Source organism: Zeugodacus cucurbitae, chromosome 6 (genome assembly GCF_028554725.1).
Source record: "Zeugodacus cucurbitae isolate PBARC_wt_2022May chromosome 6, idZeuCucr1.2, whole genome shotgun sequence".
NCBI classification, from domain to species: domain Eukaryota; kingdom Metazoa; phylum Arthropoda; class Insecta; order Diptera; family Tephritidae; genus Zeugodacus; species Zeugodacus cucurbitae.
This window is the reverse complement of record NC_071671.1, coordinates 70,336,066-70,357,227: the sequence shown is the minus strand read 5'-3', so window position 1 is coordinate 70,357,227 and position 21,162 is coordinate 70,336,066. Positions and strand designations below refer to the sequence as shown.

Sequence of the window (21,162 nt, the reverse complement as noted above, 5' to 3'; positions counted from 1 at the left end):
TGGTGCTTTGAGAAATGTTGCGGAAGCAAATGTTTCAGATAACCAGGTGGTTTAGCAGCATAGATACAATAACAAAAGACCTTCTTTTTCTACGCTCTTTTTGAGATGGTTGTCATACATAATACATACTCGTATAGTCGAACTGTTCAGCTATAACTACTCAAAAGACTATAAGAAAAGCTTAGTACTTCTTTAACTATCCACTAATAATTTCTTGAAGCTTGCTTTGTTAACAACTCTCCTTATAGCCGTTATTTTGAAACACAAACTTTCATATGCGGCACCAGCCTGTCAGCAAACCAAACAAAACCGACTGTAATTGTAATTTCAATTACTCAACTCCGGCACTCAATGCGACTACACAGTCGCACACTTCATTACAAATCCGATAATATCTGTGACGGCTTTAAGCAGTGAACGAGCTTTAGCCGAGCTGAGTAAACAACGCCGGTGAGCCTCGTCACTCCCATCCTCACTTAAAGCAAAGCTGGATTACACTAGGCTACACAAAGCGCGCACTCTATCGGCTCACCCCGTTGACAGCACCAGCAGCTGGCATTGTCGCTGTCTGTCATTAATTTCAATTCAATTTATCTTCGTCGGCGGTGTGTCGTCTACTACACTGCATGCTGTAGTTGTTGTTTTTGTTCGACTCGCACAACCAACCAACGGCAATTGTTGCTTTGCATTTGCTATTGTTCTTGTTCGCATCTTTTCCTTTTGCACACCGTATGAGCAATCGTCTGTTCGGAGGTTGTGAACAGACGAACGCGGAAGCATACAATCGCCGGCTGTGATTCGCTTGTGAAGCCAAAGGTGAATGAGTTCGATGAAATTTGCTGCTGCTACCTGGACGAGTGCCCTTACTGCATAACTGTGTGTGCGGCTGAGATTTTCGTTGTGACTAAACAGCAGGTGGCGGCGGCAACTTGAGTTTTGGCAAACTTGGCCGTTGCTCATTTCATTGCACGCTGCTCTCTCTACAGCTGACTGCTCATTGCCCGTTGCTCATTGCTGTCTGCGCTCGAAACCAAAGTCAATTGTGTACAGCGCAAACATGCGAACAATTAATCAAGTCAACCTTTGCCACAAACACTTCAACATTTCCACTGCCAATTTCAAAGCGACCGAACAGCATTCCAACCAAGCAGCCAAGTCGACCCACCGCACAGCCAGCCAGTCAGACAGACCAGAAGCAAGCCAAATCAGGCACTACAATGCTGCACACTCGAGTGCTTGTCTTCCTGTGCTCTACCTACTACCATCTCTGTCTCCCCTTCTATCTCCCTTTCGCTCCTTTGTTGCACACACCGCGCCGCCGCCGGCACTGCGAGTATGGAGCTCTGCATAGCGAAGCGATTTGAATCGCCTTTACGATTCGATCAGCTGCAGAAGTGCTTTGTGTTGTTCTTGTTGTTGTTGCCGCTATTGTTTTTGCGTTTGTTAAGTAGCAGTTAGTTCGTTTTCGTTTTTGTTGTTATTGTAATTAAAACAACATACAACAAACACTCAACATGACAGCTAACAGCAAAATCAAATAATGCAACGGCGTTGGAGTTGAAGGCTGCCAGGAGGAGGGTAGGATGCCTGTATTCAGGCAAGCAGAGTTGCCAAATTGTTTGTGGATCAAAGATTTATTGATTTCACCTCTCTCTTCTCACCTCGGTAGAGTAGTTTATGCATATTGTCATTGAGCAAAGTGAATGCCGAGAAAATGTCTTATCCTAGAACCTTCTGTAAATTCTGTAAATCGATTCCAGGATTACAAAAAAATGGGTGTATTAAGGGGTGGAAGACTTTTAAGTATGAATTCCGGAATATTGGGCATCTTAACATCGATAAAGACATAAAGATTTAGAAAATTCATTTCCTTCCTTAATTTAAAATTCAAAACAAAAAAAATTCAGTCACATTGACAACCCTAGCCAGTAGTGACCATAGCTGGCGTGACATGACTCCTATGCGCCTCAGCGCCCAACCCACCCACGCACAATCATTAATTTGCTAGCAAATTGTGTGCGTATCTGTTCGATTGCAACTCGAGATTTCCATTGTTTCCGCGAGCAGTAAACATAACTAACCGACGGCACGTGTGAGCTGCTTACCCTCGCATACACAGGCGTGGTATAATCAGCTTTGTTCGCCTTGCCGCACAAGCCGAGCGTTGGAATGCCAACGGAGTTTACGTACACGAAGTTATAAGTTTTTGTTTGCCCTCGCACCATTTTTTGCGCTGCTCCCTCGCGCAACTTACAAAGGCATTTGGTGAAGTGATTTTCCTTGTTTACCATCAACTCGCTTTTATTCATTCCTTCTCGCAATTGCTTCAGCACACTTAACGGTTTGCTGTGCGCTCGCTCGCCACATTTATAAGCATAATTGACAATTGAAATTAATTAGATTGTTTTTGTTGCATTCGCAGCTCAGCATCGCTTAAGAGTTGGAGTCGCTCTTGTCGCACTTTTTGTTGCCTACTTTTAAGCGCCTTAACTCTGTTCCTACTCAGTTCGCTAGTTCGTTTCCACTAAGACTGAAGTTTTTGTTTATTACGCTACTCTACTTGGCTAGGGTTTTTCGTGAGAAATTTTTCTGGTTTTTATTTCTACTTTCCTCTCTCACTTTTTTGTCTCTTCTACACCTCTTCATATTAATGATAGCGAGTTGTTAGTCATTTGTGACGTCTGCATGTCTTCCTACTAATAGCCTAGCACTCATTAGATAAAACCTGATAAAGAAATTAATTGAGAGAAACAGCGAAAAACTTTATTTTCAATTCTTTTTTATTATTATAACTGAAGTTGAGCTATTTGCGCAATTTTATGAAATATGGCAACTATTTTTTAGAAAGAACCCCTTTAAGACTAAATTAATGTTCTTGAATGTGTAAAAAACTCTTTGACAGCTCGTAATGGTTTTCACAAAGACTTGCTGGTCTTCTATCAAGTCCCTTTTTTGGACTTGCCGAGATCGTTCACAAGCTCATTTGTTTTATTGTATGTTCAATGGTTTCCAGTTGGATCCAAGTGGTCTGGGACTTACTGACCCACTTCGAATTACATCATGTTGACATTAAATGCAAGATAACCCACATTTCTTCTATCAAAGTTACTAGGAATCCTGCTTGTTGTGAGTTAGTCCGCTCAAGCTCCCAAGATTTTTCTCCATCTAGTATCTGATATCGTCGACTATTCAGAATGGAATATGTCTGTTCATATCAAAGAAAATAGTATATTTATATTATAATCTGAAACATTTTTCTATAAAGCTTCTTTTGCAGATAGTTGAGAACCCTTTGGTTTCTAGGTTCTTCTTATATGATCGAAGAATTTTCTATTTTCGAATTTTGCGAAATTCTTTCGAGTTTTTCTGTATAGAAATGCAGATTTTTTCCAGTCACAAGCATATGACTCTGGGAATGCTGATTCTTACAACGTCACACAGGGTGTTATCATCTGATTGAACTGCTGAAATCGGTCTAAAAATACTTGTTGCTTCATGTGAAGTATATCAAGCAGTTAGACTTCCATGGCGTCAACATGAAGTTGTCTTATCATACTAAATGAGAGATTTAATTTTAGAATTAATAGAAATTCTTCAGTTTCAACAATGTTGAATCAACTGCTTGTCTTAAATTATATTTTATGAATATGTTCTTCTACAAACGGTTGTACCCCAAGTGCTCACACTCAAGCAAACGCTTCTACTTAACAGCCTCCCCCAGCAACTCATGTAATATTACTCATACGATACGTTGTACCAGATACTGCATCTACTGCATATATACTCGTCCCAGTACGAGCAGCAAGCAATATGAAGAAAAACTTTTGCAAATACTTGCAAATCATTTCGTTGCTCACGTGTAACTGAGCCGTGCGTGAATCACGTGAGCACAGAACTTTCACTCAAACACTCCTCGCAGAGAATTAATACGCAAAGCGTGACTAAACATACAAATACAGTGCGAGTGAGAGATAAGTATGTGTGTGTGTGTGTGTGCACCAGCATCAGCCGGCACTCCTCGACAACGAGCTGAATTAAAATATACTTGAAGCAATTCGCTAAGCAAAGATAAATTTTGTATATATCACCTCCCATTTGTTGAACACCTTCCGGCGGATATTAGCAAATACAACATTTATTTAATCAAATTTAGATGGCAAGTCGAGTTCGTCGTTTGTCAAACAGCATGCATGCACTACGAGTCGAGTACACTTCAAGTACAGAAGTGTGTGTGCGTGTGTCAGTACGTGGGAACTACACTTGTGTTAACGGTGTATGTAAGCCAATGCAAGACATATGTGCCATGCCACTAACAGGCTAGATACTCTGGCTGTGTGTGTGTGTGTGTGTGTGTGTGCGTGTGTTTGTGAGCTCTCGTTGTAAGTTATTTGCATTTCGATTCGATTTGAGCACGCCTTTCAATTTGAGAATCACTCAGACGTGTCCTGTCACCCAATCGTTGACTCTGCCACTACGTGCATGACAATGATAGAGTAGCTAGCATAACAACAACAACGGTAATAACAAAAACAACAATATCAACAATAATAATACAAACAACAACAACAATCATAGCAACATGAATAATAACAGTAACAACAACAGCAAAAATGTCTGCAATAATAACAACAACAACAATAAACGATTCCAGCAACAACAACAACATCATTAATAATACGAATTGCAGCGCAAACATCCTGCATACCAAATGCAAAAAATGCAAAGCACTCTGCACACATATCGCCAGCATATCTTATCTCGCATTCTTGCAACACACACACACACAGTAGTGGCACTTAATAAACACAGCTTACATTAAGTCTACGTAAAAACGTAGACAAATGTTGTTGCATGCAAATCTTTGCTTTTGCCATATTCTGAGCACCGATAATCATGATCAACAAAGTTATGAGCGCTAAAGAATGTCGCACTCTCGCTATCCCTCTCCCCTCCCTTTCCCTCTCTCACAGCGTATCATTTGCATATTGCCGACTTGTAATCGATATCAGCTTGCTATAACGGTTGGTAATAATTAGACGCCCTGCCGTAACTTAATGATTGCGTGCACAACGTGCAACATTATGTGGCACTAAAAGTAATTCGCACTCTCTCGCACCTACACACATACATACACACACCTAAAATGCATAAAATGCTCATTATACTAAATACTTAAGGGTCGGCCGTAAAATTTCTCTGTTACCAACCTTAAGCCGCTGCCTCAAATAACGCACAAAAGTCGTAAAAAGCATCTAAGAATTTATGGAAATATGGATGGGCGATGACGCCGGTACCAACATCATCTCCCTTCACTCTGCTCTCTGATGAACCTTTATTTTAATAGACGAGCAAAAGTATTCGCAGGGACACAGTCACACGGTGCGGGGCGTATAAATAAGAGTGCAGTAATGCCATCTAAAGTCGGCAATGACCGTTAAATTGCGAATTATTGACGATTGATGGCTGTGGTCGGTCGTCAACTGGCGGACGGTGTGTTGTTGGTGTGTGTATGTGTGTGCGTGTTAATTCCACGTATTTAATACTAAGACCGATTGTGTGGTCCATTAAATGACCGCCAACACTTAGCTGCATTCTATGGCTGCTTGAAGCATTTAACGCTCACGCTCAATAACAACAGCAACACACGCACACGTACACACATTAACAGTTATAATTGTTTGTCGTTAAAAATTTGGAATGTAAAACGCCTAAAAATGCGCTATTATGGAATTTTTAATAGCAATTTATGCGGGCATTTACTACATGCTTGCCTTTTGCGGTAACAGCTGCCGTTACTTCGAAATACTTGCAAAATAATTAAAATCTAACAAAAAATGTCAATTAAAATGTTGCAGCGAAAGTACTTAAGTAATACCGTTAATTTTGCAGTATTCAATTAAATCGCATCTGACAAAAATATCAAAGCGCACTATATTTTATATTCAACGCGTTATGCTCTTTCAAGGTCTGCCATAACGCATGCACATAAATCTTCATTGCTGTGTGTTAACCTTCGTGTTGTTCGTAGACACGAAGACACTTAGAGGCGCCCATGAGTGAAAGCGCTGAGAACAGTGGGCACACTGACATATACAATTGAAAATAACTTACTTTCATTATGTCTTAATCGTCTTATCTAGAAAAGGAAGAAAGTCTCCGGAAAATAGGCCATATTTAATTAAGAAAGCATTTTAAAACACAATTTCCTTTTTTTGCACTCTACATTGGTGTTGACTTCTCTTTAGCGAACTTTCTTTCTGTAATTCTAAGAAAAAGTAAAAGTTGAAAGGCGTCTGATTCGAAGAATGTGTACAGATTCAAGTTCTCACAGTTCATAGATCAACATTTCTTATTTGTAAAATTTTTGATTCAGCGTTTGAAAAACTACGCTACTCTCGTAGCATTTCATTTTACTCTTGCTACCGCTCTCACTTTGTCGAGAGCCACAGCATAGTCTTAGCACATACTTTTACATTGTTATGCAAAAGCTATGCTGTGGCTCACGACAAAGTGAGAGCGGTAACGATAGCATAGCAATAATTCTAAAAATTTTGCTGCTCCTGAGTAATAAATGAGAACCCTGGTTTGATTCACCCTGTACAACAATAGTATACTCTCACAGGGTACGATAGTGCGACGTTGTGCATGGACAATGGGCGAAATCGGTTTACAACCACGCCTACTTCCCATATAACACAACTTGAATATCCAACTGATCCGTTAACTGTACAATAAATAAACCTATAACCAATATATATTTATATCTAAAAAATTTTCAAATCGGACTATAACCTTTCAAGGCCCCAGATATCGATGGATAATTTTTAACTGGAAATACTGGTAAATCTCACATTTGTTTCATAGAGATTCAAAAGAAAAATGTTCCTCATTATTGGTGATAAAAATGGGTAAAATCGGGTCAAAACTTCCTCTAACTTCATCATTTTAGTGGACTTTATGGCGCATACATATTTGGTTCTAATTGTGTAATATCTTCACCAAGTAAAATTTCGAGAGTATAAAATTTTCGTTTAAATCGAGATCCTCTACATTACTTGCAACTTCGTTTAAAAAATTGAGATCCCCCTGTGAAACTATATTTTCCCGTTTTTAAATCACATTTTTATAATGTCATAAATCTACGGTCAGGCTGCCTTAAAAGAACTCCTACATGCGTTCTCGAAGCCTCTAATGTCCCGTTTTATTGCTCGCTTCGAACACTGTGCAGCAATAATATTGCAGTTGCGAGAAAGGAGATGATGTGCCAGCAAATTTATATTCTAACGAAACACAACTCAATTTAGCAGAACCTTCGCCAAACAAGACACACAACATTTGCCCCAAAAAGCACACGAAAGCCACACGCCACACGCCACACAAACATGCAAGTACGACAAAGCGACTCACGAAATAAGAATGGAAATTAAGCTGCAACTGCACATGCAACGGTAAATTTGGCTACTCTGCTTGCTACAACTTTGTACCTTGGAGATTTCCACTGCAGCAAGCAAACGAAGTGTGAAGCGAAGAAAAAGAAAGAAGGAAGAGTGCGATGCGAAATCTTTGTGGGACTTAACGGTAAAGCTCGAAATTTATTTGAGGAAATCCTTATCGCCGTTTGTATTAATGAAACCACCAACCACACAGCTGCAGCGCTGGGTGAGCAAAGGAATGGTGCAAGAACAAAAAATAAAAATAAAAAACTCGACGGTCATCAGTGGAGCGTGAAAATAATGGTGTAACCCTTTGTTGTGCTGCCGCAGCCGACACGAGCACGTAAGCGCAGCGCAAACGAAGGCGCCAATAAAACAGCATTCAATGGATATTGCTGTGGAAAACGCTCACATTGACCTTCGCGTTTATGTTTCGGTTTCACTTTGCGCTGCGAAATGTCTGGCTGCTTTTATTTTAAACACAGCTGTTACAAAGGAACTTGGGTGTTGCATGCGATTTCAGCAGCGACGAATTTGGTGTTAACACGCTTGGCATGTGAGTATGCACGCTGCTGTGCAGGCTGAAGGCCACAAATCGAAGCGTTTGATTTATGATGTGCGCGAAATTAAGCGAATCATTGCACGAAAGTGATGAAATGAAGGCGCAAACGCTGCGGTGTGCCGTTGTGGTCTAAATAAATGAAGGACTCAGTCACATTTTCCATAAAAAGACACAATTCCTTGAAAAAAATTTAATTTTTTTTTATTTTTTAACAATAAAATCGACAGAGACGAAAGAACTGCTTCTGGGTATATTAAGTTTGTCACGAAGTTTGTAACTCCCAGAAGGAAGCGTCGGAGGCCCTATAAAGTATATATATAAATGATCAGTATATTAAACTGAGTCGATTTAGCCATGTCCGTCTGTCTGTCCGTCTGTCTGTATATATACGAACTAGTCCTTAAGTTTTTAAGATATCGTTTTGAAGATGTCATTTTCTCTTCAAAAAGCTGCTCATTTGTCGGAACTGTCGATATCGGACCACTATATCATATAGCTGCCATACAAACTGAACGATCGGAATCAATGGCTTGTATGGAAAATTTTCGCATTTGACGTGGTATCTTCACGAAATTTGACATGGATTACTGCTTAAGGTAATAATATAATCTCCTCAATTTTTATAGCAAACAACCCGGCTAAAAAGAATTAGTAAAATGTTTTCTTGTTTTTTACTTACTTCTTCTTACGTCTTTAGATTTCCTTAAACACATAGTTACTAAAATAAATGCACCTGTGAAGGGTATATTAACTTCGGTACACCCGAAGTTAAAGCTTTTTCTTGTTTTCTTTTAAAAACTATATAACCAACGGAAGCCGTCTCCAAAATTGTTTAATATTTCTATGCTTCAAATACAGCTTGACAGTTAGACCAGCTTAAGTGGGTTTTAGGTCTCTCACACGCTCTTCCATTGCCGCATAAGGCTGTGTATCGGCCGTGCTTACAATGATTCCAATTGGAAATCGAAATATACAAACTAATTTAACGCACTCGTGTAGGCTTCACAATCATATATATTAGTTATTATTCAGCTGAATCGCTTATTAGAATTCATAAGCTGCGTTTAAATGCAAAATCACGCAAATCAGCCATTAGCAGATCCAACTAAACGCACAGAGCTGAGAGCACACCCCTGCGTATAAGTAACCTTGGCCACTACCCAACTGAATAAATGTGCGAGATTTTCTTTGCAAAAATCACCAAAAAAAAAAAAAACAAATATTGGAATTAACGATGGAAAAGGTGAACGAACATAAATTTCCCTACACCTACGCGCTGCCAAACTTATTTAGTAATGGCCAAATAACAACCGATAATGTGTGCGCATATTTATAAGGGTGTTGCATATATGTGTTTGTGTGTGTGTGCTGAGCAAAGGCAAAATAAAATACTGCTCAATAATAACCACAATTCACCAAAGAGTTCATACTTGCGCAACAAATGCCACATATTTGGGCCATTGATTGTGCAATAAACAAATTTTAAGCAGAGCTCAAGCAGAGATACACATGTACTTAGGCGCCTGTGATATCCTTGTTCGAAGCAGCAACGTCTTGCCGTCTTGCATTATTTACTGCTGCTGCCACTGTTGCTTTCCACACACATACACACGTACACTGGTAAATCCAAAAAAGTACAGCAATAAGTTGTTACAACTGGTGTGTTAGTAGTCTACGGCAGACATGAGTCGGCGTTTGTGTGTGAACAATCCGCACGCAATGTGGCCATTATGTGCTCATTTTATACGTCTTATTACATACGATTATGTCGCAAGCATTGCGTTGGCAAGACTAAACGGAGGCAGCAGTTGTATAACAGCATATGAGGGGGCGTGGCGGGTCAAGGAATGACCAGTAGGGCTTATGATGACGCTGCAAATGGATTTCGTTAAGCACACTGCCATGACATATATATGTGTATTATATATATATATAGTATATACACCCATGTAAACACATTTATATTTATGTATTTCTACACACACACACATACAAATGCTGCAAGCAGCAGCACACAGCTTGCAAGCGCATAATCCTTGTGTGCGCTGCTTTCCCCATTTGTGTGTGGATCGTTCGCCAGATACCCAATAAATAATCCTTTGCGGCCAAATGGCGCTACACAACCCCTCTCATGCTCAACACGTGCCACACTCAGCATGCTGCTTTCGTTTTCATTCAGTGAATTTCGCATTTTTCGAATTTTTTCGATAATTTACGTATTGATACGACAATTGGTTATGGTTGTTGTTACTGTTGTATTATTATGCGATTGCTGTAACACTTCTCGCACATGGCACACAAACAACACAGAAACTTCTAGTACTCCGCTGCAACTCTGGTCGGTCGGTTTTGCATGTGTCTGTTGGTATGCGTCTGGCAGATTCTTAGCCCAAGCATTTGCCGTATTTGCAGTTTTGCGTAATAAATTTTTACTTTTTCCACAATCGTCCTTATTAATGCGATGGCTAAAGAGCATGTGACTGTCATCGGTTGTTGATGTGCATATATATATATATATATCGATTAGATGGCTACGCTCGTGGCTATGTATAGTATCAACAGCTGTTTATGCCACACATACTCCTCCATCTCGTATAAGCGTTCGTCTTCTGACTTGATTGCTCGGAGAGGAGTAAAACAGCGTTTTCTTGTGTTTTCTAGTAACCCTAAGCGCTGAGTAGCAATTGTGGTAGTTTTCATGCCAAAAACAGCGCAAAGCTACTGACCGCAACACCAAAACATTTCACTGTAGAAGCGGCCAAACCAGCACTAACTGACAAAGCCAAGCCGCCAACCGCGAAGTCGCCGTGGCGTTTGCATAACCTCAGTTTTCTTGTGGAACTGCCGCTGCTGTCAGCAGCATTTGGACGCAAACACACAAACATATTTCGCACGCAGACACAAGCGAAATTGGCGCATTCTGCTCTTGAGCCGAGCTTAAGATGAGCAGCTGAGTGCGCGCGCCATTTGTAGCAGCTGTCAACGCTGGGCCCAAGCTGCTATATGCCGTTATGCGGTCGGATGTTGCGGCCTGTGCGGCACATGTGCTCGGTGTCAGCAGCAGCATGAGGTCAGTGGCCAAGTCGAGCAACATGTCATCGTCATCATCATCGTCATACATGGCACTTGTGCGCCTCTGTGTGGCTGTGTGAATGTGTGTAAAAAATATTTGGTTCGGTAAATATTGTGCGCTCATCTGTACTTGTTCGCATGTCTTCATTAACAACAACAACACACATGCGCGGCGGAAGTTCTGGAAAGTGTCAGCGCCGGTGCTGTGTGTTTTGCAATTTGAATTTGCTACAGGCGCACTTAAGAATAGATGCTTAAGAGAGAGAGAGAGAGAAATTTGTATGCAACCAACGAATAGTTCGAAAGTAAAACACGATTATGCATTTGATTTTGTTATTCTTTTCTTGAATATTATCGGATCTGCTATAAAAACAATTAGTTAATAATAATAAACAGCGAATAGTTTACCATATATGTTTATATAATTAACGAAACGAAACCTTCTCGAATCCTTGAATTAGTCTTAATTTATCCTATCAAGATCTTTATACCCCTATTTTCGCACTATCTCTTGGCCTTATAGCCATGTGCGTATATTTCAACGAATAATAAGGGCCATGCCATGCACCCCATCCGATGCCTTTCCCATATGCTTTGTGAGTACCTTTCAGATACTCGCCATTTAGCTCACTAAAGAAGACAATAATATTTAGGCGAAATACTTTAGAATACTAGCGAATTGATTTTTACCTGTAGTGGCATGAGTTGAACCACCAGGCACCTTTGTATTTCTCCGCACAATTTTCGCCCCAATTATCATTGTCCTGATCGTATGTACTGAACTTTTGTCCACTGTGATAGAGAAAAGAATCACCTGCACTTCCAGAATATTTTCCCAAAATATTCAATGCGTATTTTTCGGTCCCATCGCCCATAGCGAAAGTCTCGTAGTTGGCGTACTTAACAGTATCGTTGAAATCACGCAATTCGATTTGTAGCTCATTGAGTTGCACTTGCGTGAGCGCATGCAGTTTGTCAAGGCCAATCCAGAAACTTTTCTCCATGTTTCCGAAGCCTGTCTTGTAATCGTTCCAGTTGCGATAGAAGTCGATGTTTTCGTCCTGTCTACGCTGTATCAACAACCAGGGGTCACCGCCTTTGTGATCGAGTAAACAGTAAACGTAGAAGGGTCGATCCTCCCAACCCTTTAACGGTAAGCGTATTTGGTAGATGTCGCTTTTAGCGTTCGAACCAGCAAAGCGCACTGCCTCCACACAGTTGGAAGGTAAATGGCTCAGACTCATCGAATCGCTTAATAACTGCGATGAGGCGATGCTCAAGAAGAGCACCAACAACGTAGCTTCCACCAAAAATATTTTATTTGGAATGTTCATCTCTCAAGCTTGTTTTGAACTAGTAACTTGAATGTAAACGCATCTCTATTTATACTCTAGTACTTTTCTTCCTACGTGTTTCAAACAGACATGAACTATATTGGAGAACTATATTCTTTGAATTAGGGGATTCTTTGAATTTGAGCTATATTTTAGAAATCGTCGCCACTGAGTTAAATATTTAGTTTCATTGCAGCATAATTAAAAATGTACAAATATTTCAATGTTTCACAGAGTGACAAGCACGTGCACATGTGTGTGTGTGTAGATTTGTGTATGGTAATTCCAATAATTATTTCAATTTCCATATAAAAGCAATAAATTTTCGATTCTGTCACAATATGTTGCTCAGCATATGATAGTTTTTCAGAAAGATAGATTTATAGTACATACATATGTGTGTAAGTGTAAGTTAAATTTCATGCAGAGAATCACAGTGAAAAATTGACATGGCACTGAAGAACATTATTGATTGATTATGCAGAGACTTTTTGAAAATACAAGATGGATTCAAAGACTTCTTCGGACAAACGGTGTATAATATATAGATAATAAGTATTTATAAAGCTTACATGATCAAATACAAAGACAACAGCTTCCTTGAAGGAATTCTAAATTTCTAACAGCCCAACTCAAGTTTTCATCACAAGTTTTAATGATTTAAAATTTTTAAATCATGAAAATAATGAAAATATTCTATTGAAATAGGTATCTAACTTGACATTGTTCTATATTTCTAGTAAAAAAGTGTTAATTTAATGACCATGCATTGTGGGATTCGAACATAAATCCCTCACGATCGCTTTGAGCTTAGCTTCTTCGCGCTTATCATTTGTGTCATGTCGAAATTAGAGACCCTATTGCCTTAATCACTGTTTTGTTATGATTTCTATTTGTAGCATTGTTGTCAGAGAACGTAATATATAATATAATCCATATACGTTCTTTGTCGATAGTAGAGAACGTATACGTTCTTTGCAATCGATCGTTCAAACTTTTGAATACTAGCTGCATACTTTTAGGCGTAACTTTTTTCAGTGCTACTCAAACTTTTGATCGCATTGTTACAGTGTCTCTCAAATATTCTAAGTTTCAGACGCCATTTCAGTCACTAAAAAACATTAAAATATATATAGAAATATTTTATATAGAATCGTTTGAAAAATGCTTAAAATCTCCTTGTTTTGAAAGACATACATTTGTATGATCGGATGCATACGTTTAATTAATTATACTGTCAAACAAACAGAGGAATTCTTAGCTCTTAAATGAGGCTTTATCAGCAGTAAATGCTGAAAATTTTACTCTAAGGTAAAAACTGCAAGAAGCGGTATATTACTGCATTCAGTTCCATCTTTCAGAAGCAAGTAATGTAGATATATCTATAAATACCGACTTGAGAAGCGGTTTTTTTGCTAAAAGCTAGAGCGAAACTTCGGAACCATCCTTCAGATTGGACAGAAATATTAAAATGGTAGCATACTTTAGATGTTATCATATCGCTTTTGATTCAATCGCAACAAGTAGAGAACCGAGTGAAAGAATATATATATATATATATATATATATATATATATATTGAAACCTTTAGTAAATCGCCTCTACTTTCATAAAATTTTCGAGCATTACCCATGTCGGCCAGCTTTTCAAGCTTTTCATACTCACACATTTCAGCCTCTTTCTTTTTACGTCTGCAAATGCGTCTCGCTTCCCTCTTCAGTTCTCGATATCTATCCCACCCCGAACGTGTTGTGGTCGATCGCAAAGTTGCGAGGTAGGCAGTCTGTTTTCTCTCCACTGCGGAACGACAATTCTCATCGTACCAACTGTTTTTTTGGCGTTGCCGGAGACTAATTGTTTCGGCTGCAGTGGTACGCAATGAGTTTGAGATGCCGTTCCACAGCTCCCTTATATCGAGATGCTGTTGAGTGCTCTCAGAGAGCAGGACTGCAAGTCGAGTAGAAAATCGTTCGGCTGTCGGTTGTGATTGCAGCTTTTCGACGTCGAACCTTCCTTGTGTTTGTTGACGGGCGTTCTTTGCTGCACAGAGGCGAGTGCGTATCTTTGCTGCTACTAGATAATGGTCCGAGTCAATGTTTGGTCCTCGGAGCGTACGCACGTCTAAAACACTGGAGACATGTCTTCCGTCTATCACAACGTGATCGATTTGATTGCGCGTGTTTCGATCAGGAGACAGCCACGTTGCTTGATGAATTTTTTTATGCTGGAATCTGGTACTACAGACAACCATATTTCGGGCCCCCAGAACCAATAAACCAGTCTCTGGTGGACATCCTGTATCGCAAAACACACAAGGTTCAAAAGTGGCTGGGCGTAATCTTTAATGAGGAGCTTACAATCAAACTTGAATGTCTACATGTAAAATTTTCTGAAACGTAATGAGAGTCAGAGCGAGAAAGAGAAAGTGAGATGGATATTAAACCGGATCGGAAGTAGGGCGAGATGATACAACAATAGGAACAACGTACTAAATGTATAACAATTTAGACCAACACAAACACAGAACCGAACAATGCCAAACTCTGTCAAAATGGCTTTAAAGATCATGAAATTTATAAAATTTAGAAAGTCTTCTTAAGACAGCAATACGAATAGTTCAGTAAACAAGTAAAACAGGACTATGTATTTGATTTGCTGATTTATTTCTAGAACGGGCATTCTCGGTTCTGTTACAAAAACAAGTCATGGAAAAAGATAAAAGATTTTTTAGATATTCATAAATGAACAGCGAATAGTTTATATGTAAATTGTTGATTTATTTCTATTCCTTTTCATTTCATTATCTTGGCCTGATTGCCATGTGCGCATATTTCAAGGAATAATGTTCACCGTGCCATGAATTCCAGATGATACCTCTGCCGTCGTTATCTTTGTTAGTACCATTGAGATACTCGCCATTTAGATTACTAAAGAATAGAACAATAAGATTTACGTGTTATACATTAGAATGTTAGCCTATTTACCTCAGATGGCATTGGCTGAACCACCAACCGCTTTTAAGGTCTTCCGCACAATTCCCATTCCATTTGTCGTTATCCACATCGTATGTACTGAACTTTTCCCCATCATGAATGCCAAGCAAGGAATCGCCTGCACTCCCAGAATATGAATCCAAAATATTCACGGCGTATTGTTCGTTATCATCCCCTATAGCAAACTTTTCATAGTTGGCGTACTTAACAGTATCTTTGAAATCATGCAATTCGATTTGTAGCTCATGGAGTTGCACTTGTGTGAGCGCATTCAGTTTCTCCAGGCCAATCCAGAAGCTTGTGGCCAAGTTTCCGAAGCCAGTCGTGTAATCGTTCCAGGTGCGATAGAAGTCGATGGAATCGTTCTGCCTACGCTGCACCAACAACCAAGGATCGCCGCCATTGCGATCGAGTAAGCAGTAAACGTAGAAGGGTCGATGCGTCCAACCTTCTAACGGTAACCGTATTTGGTAGATGCCGCTTTTTGCCCCTGTACCTGCGAAGCTCACTGCCTCGACGCAGTTGGAAGGTAGAGGCTTCACTTTCCTCGTTTTGTTCAATCCATCCGTCGAAGCGGTGCCCAAGAAGAGCACCCACAACGCAGCTTTCATCAACATTTTTTTATTTAGAATGTTCATCTCGTATGCTGGTTTTGCACTACAAATTCGAATATAAACGCATCTCTATTTATACTCCAGCGCTTCTTGATGAAGATTTTTGAAATTCGGGCAGTGAGCCATAGAACATACATACATATATGTCATTGCAAGCAATTATCTCTAACTTGCGGGCCAAAGATAAGAAACGCGATTATGCAATGACTAAATAAACAAAAGAAATTCTCGTTCACCTTAACCGTAGTCTACAACATAAAAACCGTTTTCAAACGCACAGTCGACTACGCCGCAGTCTGATACCAAATGTGACCTACGAACTGCTTTGCCGCGTCGCCACTATCTGCACTTAACAAAAGCAAAAGCAACAAAAATCAATCTGACACATGAAATAACCAAATAGAGGCGGACATATGAGCCCACAATAACCGAAGAATATTTAAATGTGTGTCTTGTTGTGGAAATTAAAAGCAAACAGACACACAGGAGAACCACCAGCGGTCCGACCGACCGGCTAGCAGGTGCGGTGTGAAGGTCAGACGAGATATGATTTTGCATCTTTTGTGTGATGGTTTGTGTGAATAACGCGCGTTGATGGGCTGTAGCAGACGCTGATGACGCACATGACACTTGCACAATGAACGAAAATGAAAGCACAGACCGTGCGACGCACAAACGAAAGTATGATTTACTCTATATACAAGTGACAGGGTACTTCGTTTTGGAATCGCTGAAAATGAATATTAAGATCAATTCGTAATCTACAGATAGTTTATTTCACGATAGTCCGTATTTGTTTTGACCGTCCTTTCGAGGTTCTACTGCGCGATCCAATATCCACGAACTTTACATCAAAGAAATCGCAAAAAATGAGGCTGACCCATGAATATGTGGTTGCGCCACAAATAATGGCGGCGATTCCCGAGCATCTCGAACATCATATTCTCATTGGAACACCTCGCAGACATTTCATAGCATTTTAACAGCGATATTTGAATTGCAACCCTGCGTTTTAGCGGTCATGAACGGCTCCAGTGTACGGTTGTCAGCAGTTGCCGTTAGTGGTTTAACAAATGATTTTATTTGAGTGTAACACACCACTGTTTGCCCCGAAATACATACGAATGTTGATGGGAGCTCGGCTGGTGTGCCTTCATTACACACATGTGCTACATATGTTAGCTGCGTGTTGCTCAAAAAGCTCTTTTGCCAATGCTTTTACCCTCATCTATCCACCTCCTCTCCCCGTATCGTATCTACTATACACTTCAACGTCCCTTTTCTACACACAACTTTGGCCCACTGAATGTAACACATTTCGAGTGAGTTAACTTTCCCGCGCGTTGGTCCACATCCACATTTTTGTGCTTGTTGTATTCGCATTTTTTTGCTCTGGTCCTTTTGAAGTTTTTGCCCAGTACGGAAGGACCACAGGTGGTCATGGCGAATTGATGTCAAGAATTACAATTACCGAAAGTCAAGAGCGTGCAGTGGAAATTAATGAATACGGCGGCACATGGGCCAAGCGGCCATGATTAATGAAATGCCAGTTTGGGTTGGGTGTTTGTGGGGGATGCGGTGTGGCACGAATATGACAGGTTATGCAAGGCAAATCATGTTTCGGTTCATAAAGCGCAAACAAGAAAATGGCAAAAGTGTGTTTTTGCATTCTGACAGCCGTCGTTTGTCTAACGACATTTAAATGTTTTTTTCATAACTTGATTAAAAAAATACGAGAACACAAGTCCAAATGACTATGATATTAAGTTGTACTTGGACGGCATAGAAACTTACACACCTGCTTTGATTGCTGTTATTTTTTTCGTTCTAGTTACTTCATAAGGGTATACGAGTTTTTAATTTGCGCGTACTTTAGAAGTTTTAGGAGAGAATGAGGAAGTTTAATGTATTTTTAACTTTGATATAATCGACATATACTCAGCTAAGGACTTCGAACATGAAAGCATCTTGTAGAACCTGGAAACTCGTAACCTCGAAATCGCGATGACCACACAACTCTTTGCACAATGACATCAAGTGATTGAAGAGCTTTTGGGTCCTTATTCCTATATGTAATCAACGGCTGGTGGATAGGTCTTTTTCTGAAAAAGCATATTTTCAGCGCTATCTCAGTAAAGTAATTGTTGTACATGGGGATTGGAAAACCTTCCACCGAACGTAGAAAAGTCAATCCATCTATATCTAATCGATTAACTAAAAGCTTTACAGGGGTATAAGTTAAAAATTTGTATTGTTGCCATATTTAATGTCGACGGGAACCTAATAACTCTAATTCATAAAATAGAGCGAAAAGCCCTGTCTAAGATCTCGAAATGATAAGAGAAGAGTAGGCGCTATTACGAAATCAGCTGAAGCAACCACACAAAGTGTGAACTAGATTTTTAAAATTTCTCCGGAATTATTTCCGAAAATTGTTGCCTATTATCTATGCATAGAATATAAAGAACGCCATTAGTGGAACAGAAAATAGACGCTAACAAATGTAGAAATGAAAAGTGTCTCACTGAATGATTAGTACATCATATATGTGTGTGTGAATGTGTACCAAATTCCAGGAATTTTATTTTTTTCTTCAAACTATTCGATTACATTAATCTGCATATGTTTTTTATAATAAATAGAGTGATTATACCAGAAATAGAGCGAGTGCGCCGACTGTTTGCTTGATGACAGGAGATATTTCGTCATGTCCTCATTCACCTCCAGACCCATTCGCTTCGCTTCCTTATCCATGCGGGAAAAAGCTGTACTAACGGCGCGATTGTTGCTTCCGATGATATCAATTATAATATCATCGAGTATACACCAGAAGCTGTACACTCTTATAGAAGATTGTACCTTCTCTATTTCGCTCTGCAGCTCGTATAATATTTTCCAGCATCAAGTTAAAGAAGTCATACGATAGTGAGTCACCTTGTCTGAAACCTCGTTTGGTATCGAACGTCTCGGAGAGGTCCTTCCTTTCGGTGTTGCTCAACGTCAGCTTACACAGCCGTATTAGTTGTGCGGGGATACCAAATTCAGACATCGCGACATAGAAAGCTCCGTTTCGTGCTGTAGAAGTAGGTTTGCTAATGAGAAGAGTATTTTGTGTAATTTCAGTATAACATCAACTGAAAAAAAAAAAACAAAAAATCAAACAAATCTACATTGTAACAGCGACAAACGAGGAAGGTGGATCTTAACGGTTAATTGCGACCTTAAATAAATTCACGTTATATCACATTTATTGGCATAGGCTGACTTTACTTTTACTTAGCTCTTAGCTGAAATGCAGACTTGCTCTCGCATTAAATTTTGCAAAACAATTTTTTTTTTATAAAAAAAGTTTTTCAGCTACGAAAATGTACTAGCTAGATATTTTATGCCAATGTGCGCAATCTAAAATGATGTGGTGCCCATTTGCCGCACTGCAGCCATTACTTACGTCTGCAGGCACACGCACATGCAAATAACTCTTCCAAATACAAGCAAGGATGAATGTCGACAACTTACACGAACAAATTCGAACACTAATATTTCAACTCGGCAACCAGCAATCGATTGAGTGGCGGTGTCTGCATTTATCGAATCTCTGCGGAATATGAGAAAGTATACAGTCGTGGTAGCCGCACTATTAGGCTCAATAAAGGATCTATGGCTTGTAAGGAATTGCATGCATTTGAAATATTGAAAGAACATGAATTCTAATTTCAAATATAGCGCTTGGGCAAGTGGAAGGGCATGAGCGCTGAGATTGTAGCAATGTCTATAGAAAGCTGATTAACTGGTTACTGGAGACACTTATATTCAACAAGTCCATATTTCTAATTTGACTACCTCATAGCATCTCTTTCATACGAAAAACTGACGAAAAGGAATTCTCAAGCTTATTTGGTATTTCATGTGCTGTAGAAAGTAGGCCCACACTGAGAAGAATTTGAGAATTCGAGATATTATTATTCAATAAAAATAAATATTATTCAATAAAAATTAGCTGTTAGCTGCGAACAGACAGATAAACTGTCCTTGTACCTATTATAATCAATATATATATATATATATATATAAATATATTCCAGCGAAGGAAAAAAATCGCATATAGATTAGTTCAGCTCTTTAAACCCTTCAGACTTTAGACTTAAACAGAAAAGGACATATTATCCTTATTGTTGTACGTAATTGAATTAAGTGTTTAGTCCTAAGTGCTCTCGGCAGACGCTCCAACAGTGCGTGCGCCAAATGACCAAGAGCTTAAAGTCGAACTTGAATGTCAATATGTAAAATGTTTTAAAACTTCAACTAACACTTTGCTTTCTGCCAAAAGCTAAACTATGACAAACGAAAACTAAGAAGAGGACGAGAGTGAGAGTGAGAATAAGAATGAAACGCCCCTGTCAAATGAGAGCGCTGACATAAAGTTCACACAAGCTGGAAGGAAAGAGAGTGGCTACCATTTTGAAATATCAAACGAACTAATCACTTTATTGAAAAGTTCTGCTTTTAGAGCATGTCACAAACAAGTCCATAAACCAGCGGCAAAACCAGCACACGTAGAAAGAGAAGTGAGGTGTAGAAATCGATATGCTAGTGTGAATTCCACTTTGAGTTACAAAGAAAGCGACAGTACAAAAACAACAACAAGCACAACAATTGTGTAAATGGAGAACCCACAAATAGTGCAAAAGTAAAACAAGCAACAATGCATCCGATTTGCTGAATCTGTTACAAAAACAAGAATCTGTTACAAAAACAAGCAAGTCATGGAATAAGAAGGTTTTTTAGATATTCCTAAATGAACAGCGAATACTTTATATGTAAATTGTTGATTTATTTCCATTCCTTTTCATTTCATTCTCTTGGCCTGTTAGCCATGTGCGCATATTTCAAGGAATAATTTTCACTGAGCCATGAATTCCAGATTGATATACCCATTTAGATTACTAAAGAACAGAACAATAAGATTTAGGCGTTATACTTTAGAAAGTTAGCTTATTTACCTTTGGTGGCAAATGTAGAACCACCAACCTCTTTTAAGGTCGTCTGCACAATTTCCAGACCAATTCTCATTGTCTTGGTCGTGTGTAGTGAACTTTTCCCCATCATGATAGTTGAGCAAGGAATCGCATGCACTCCAAATATTATAAAACATAA

The 21,162-nt window shown here is 39.3% G+C and overlaps 2 protein-coding genes across 2 annotated transcripts; both read right to left on the bottom strand.

The window, feature by feature from the left end:
- Positions 1-11,552: 11,552 nt before the first annotated feature.
- On the bottom strand, positions 11,553-12,401 carry LOC105221482 (ryncolin-1-like). The gene is made up of 2 exons (XM_011198512.2): positions 11,758-12,401; positions 11,553-11,697 (listed from the first exon to the last, which is right to left on the bottom strand). Exons 1-2 carry the CDS (start codon positions 12,399-12,401, stop codon positions 11,553-11,555), a joined length of 789 nt encoding a protein of 262 aa, XP_011196814.2.
- A 2,686-nt stretch (positions 12,402-15,087) lies between these two features.
- Positions 15,088-16,287, bottom strand: LOC105221481 (fibrinogen-like protein 1). The gene is made up of 2 exons (XM_029046271.2): positions 15,386-16,287; positions 15,088-15,328 (listed from the first exon to the last, which is right to left on the bottom strand). The coding sequence occupies exons 1-2, from the start codon at positions 16,030-16,032 to the stop codon at positions 15,202-15,204; spliced, it is 774 nt and encodes a 257-aa protein (XP_028902104.2). The 5' UTR covers positions 16,033-16,287; the 3' UTR covers positions 15,088-15,201.
- Between the last annotated feature and the right edge of the window lie 4,875 nt (positions 16,288-21,162).

Coding starts and splice junctions, on each gene's coding strand:
- LOC105221482 (XM_011198512.2), bottom strand. CDS start 12,401: ATGAACATTCCAAATAAAATATTTTTGGTGGAAGCTACGTTGTTGGTG. Junction 11,698..11,757: donor TTCAACTCATGCCACTACAG/GTAAAAATCAAT, acceptor TGTCTTCTTTAG/TGAGCTAAATGGCGAGTATC.
- LOC105221481 (XM_029046271.2), bottom strand. CDS start 16,032: ATGAACATTCTAAATAAAAAAATGTTGATGAAAGCTGCGTTGTGGGTG. Junction 15,329..15,385: donor TTCAGCCAATGCCATCTGAG/GTAAATAGGCTA, acceptor TCTATTCTTTAG/TAATCTAAATGGCGAGTATC.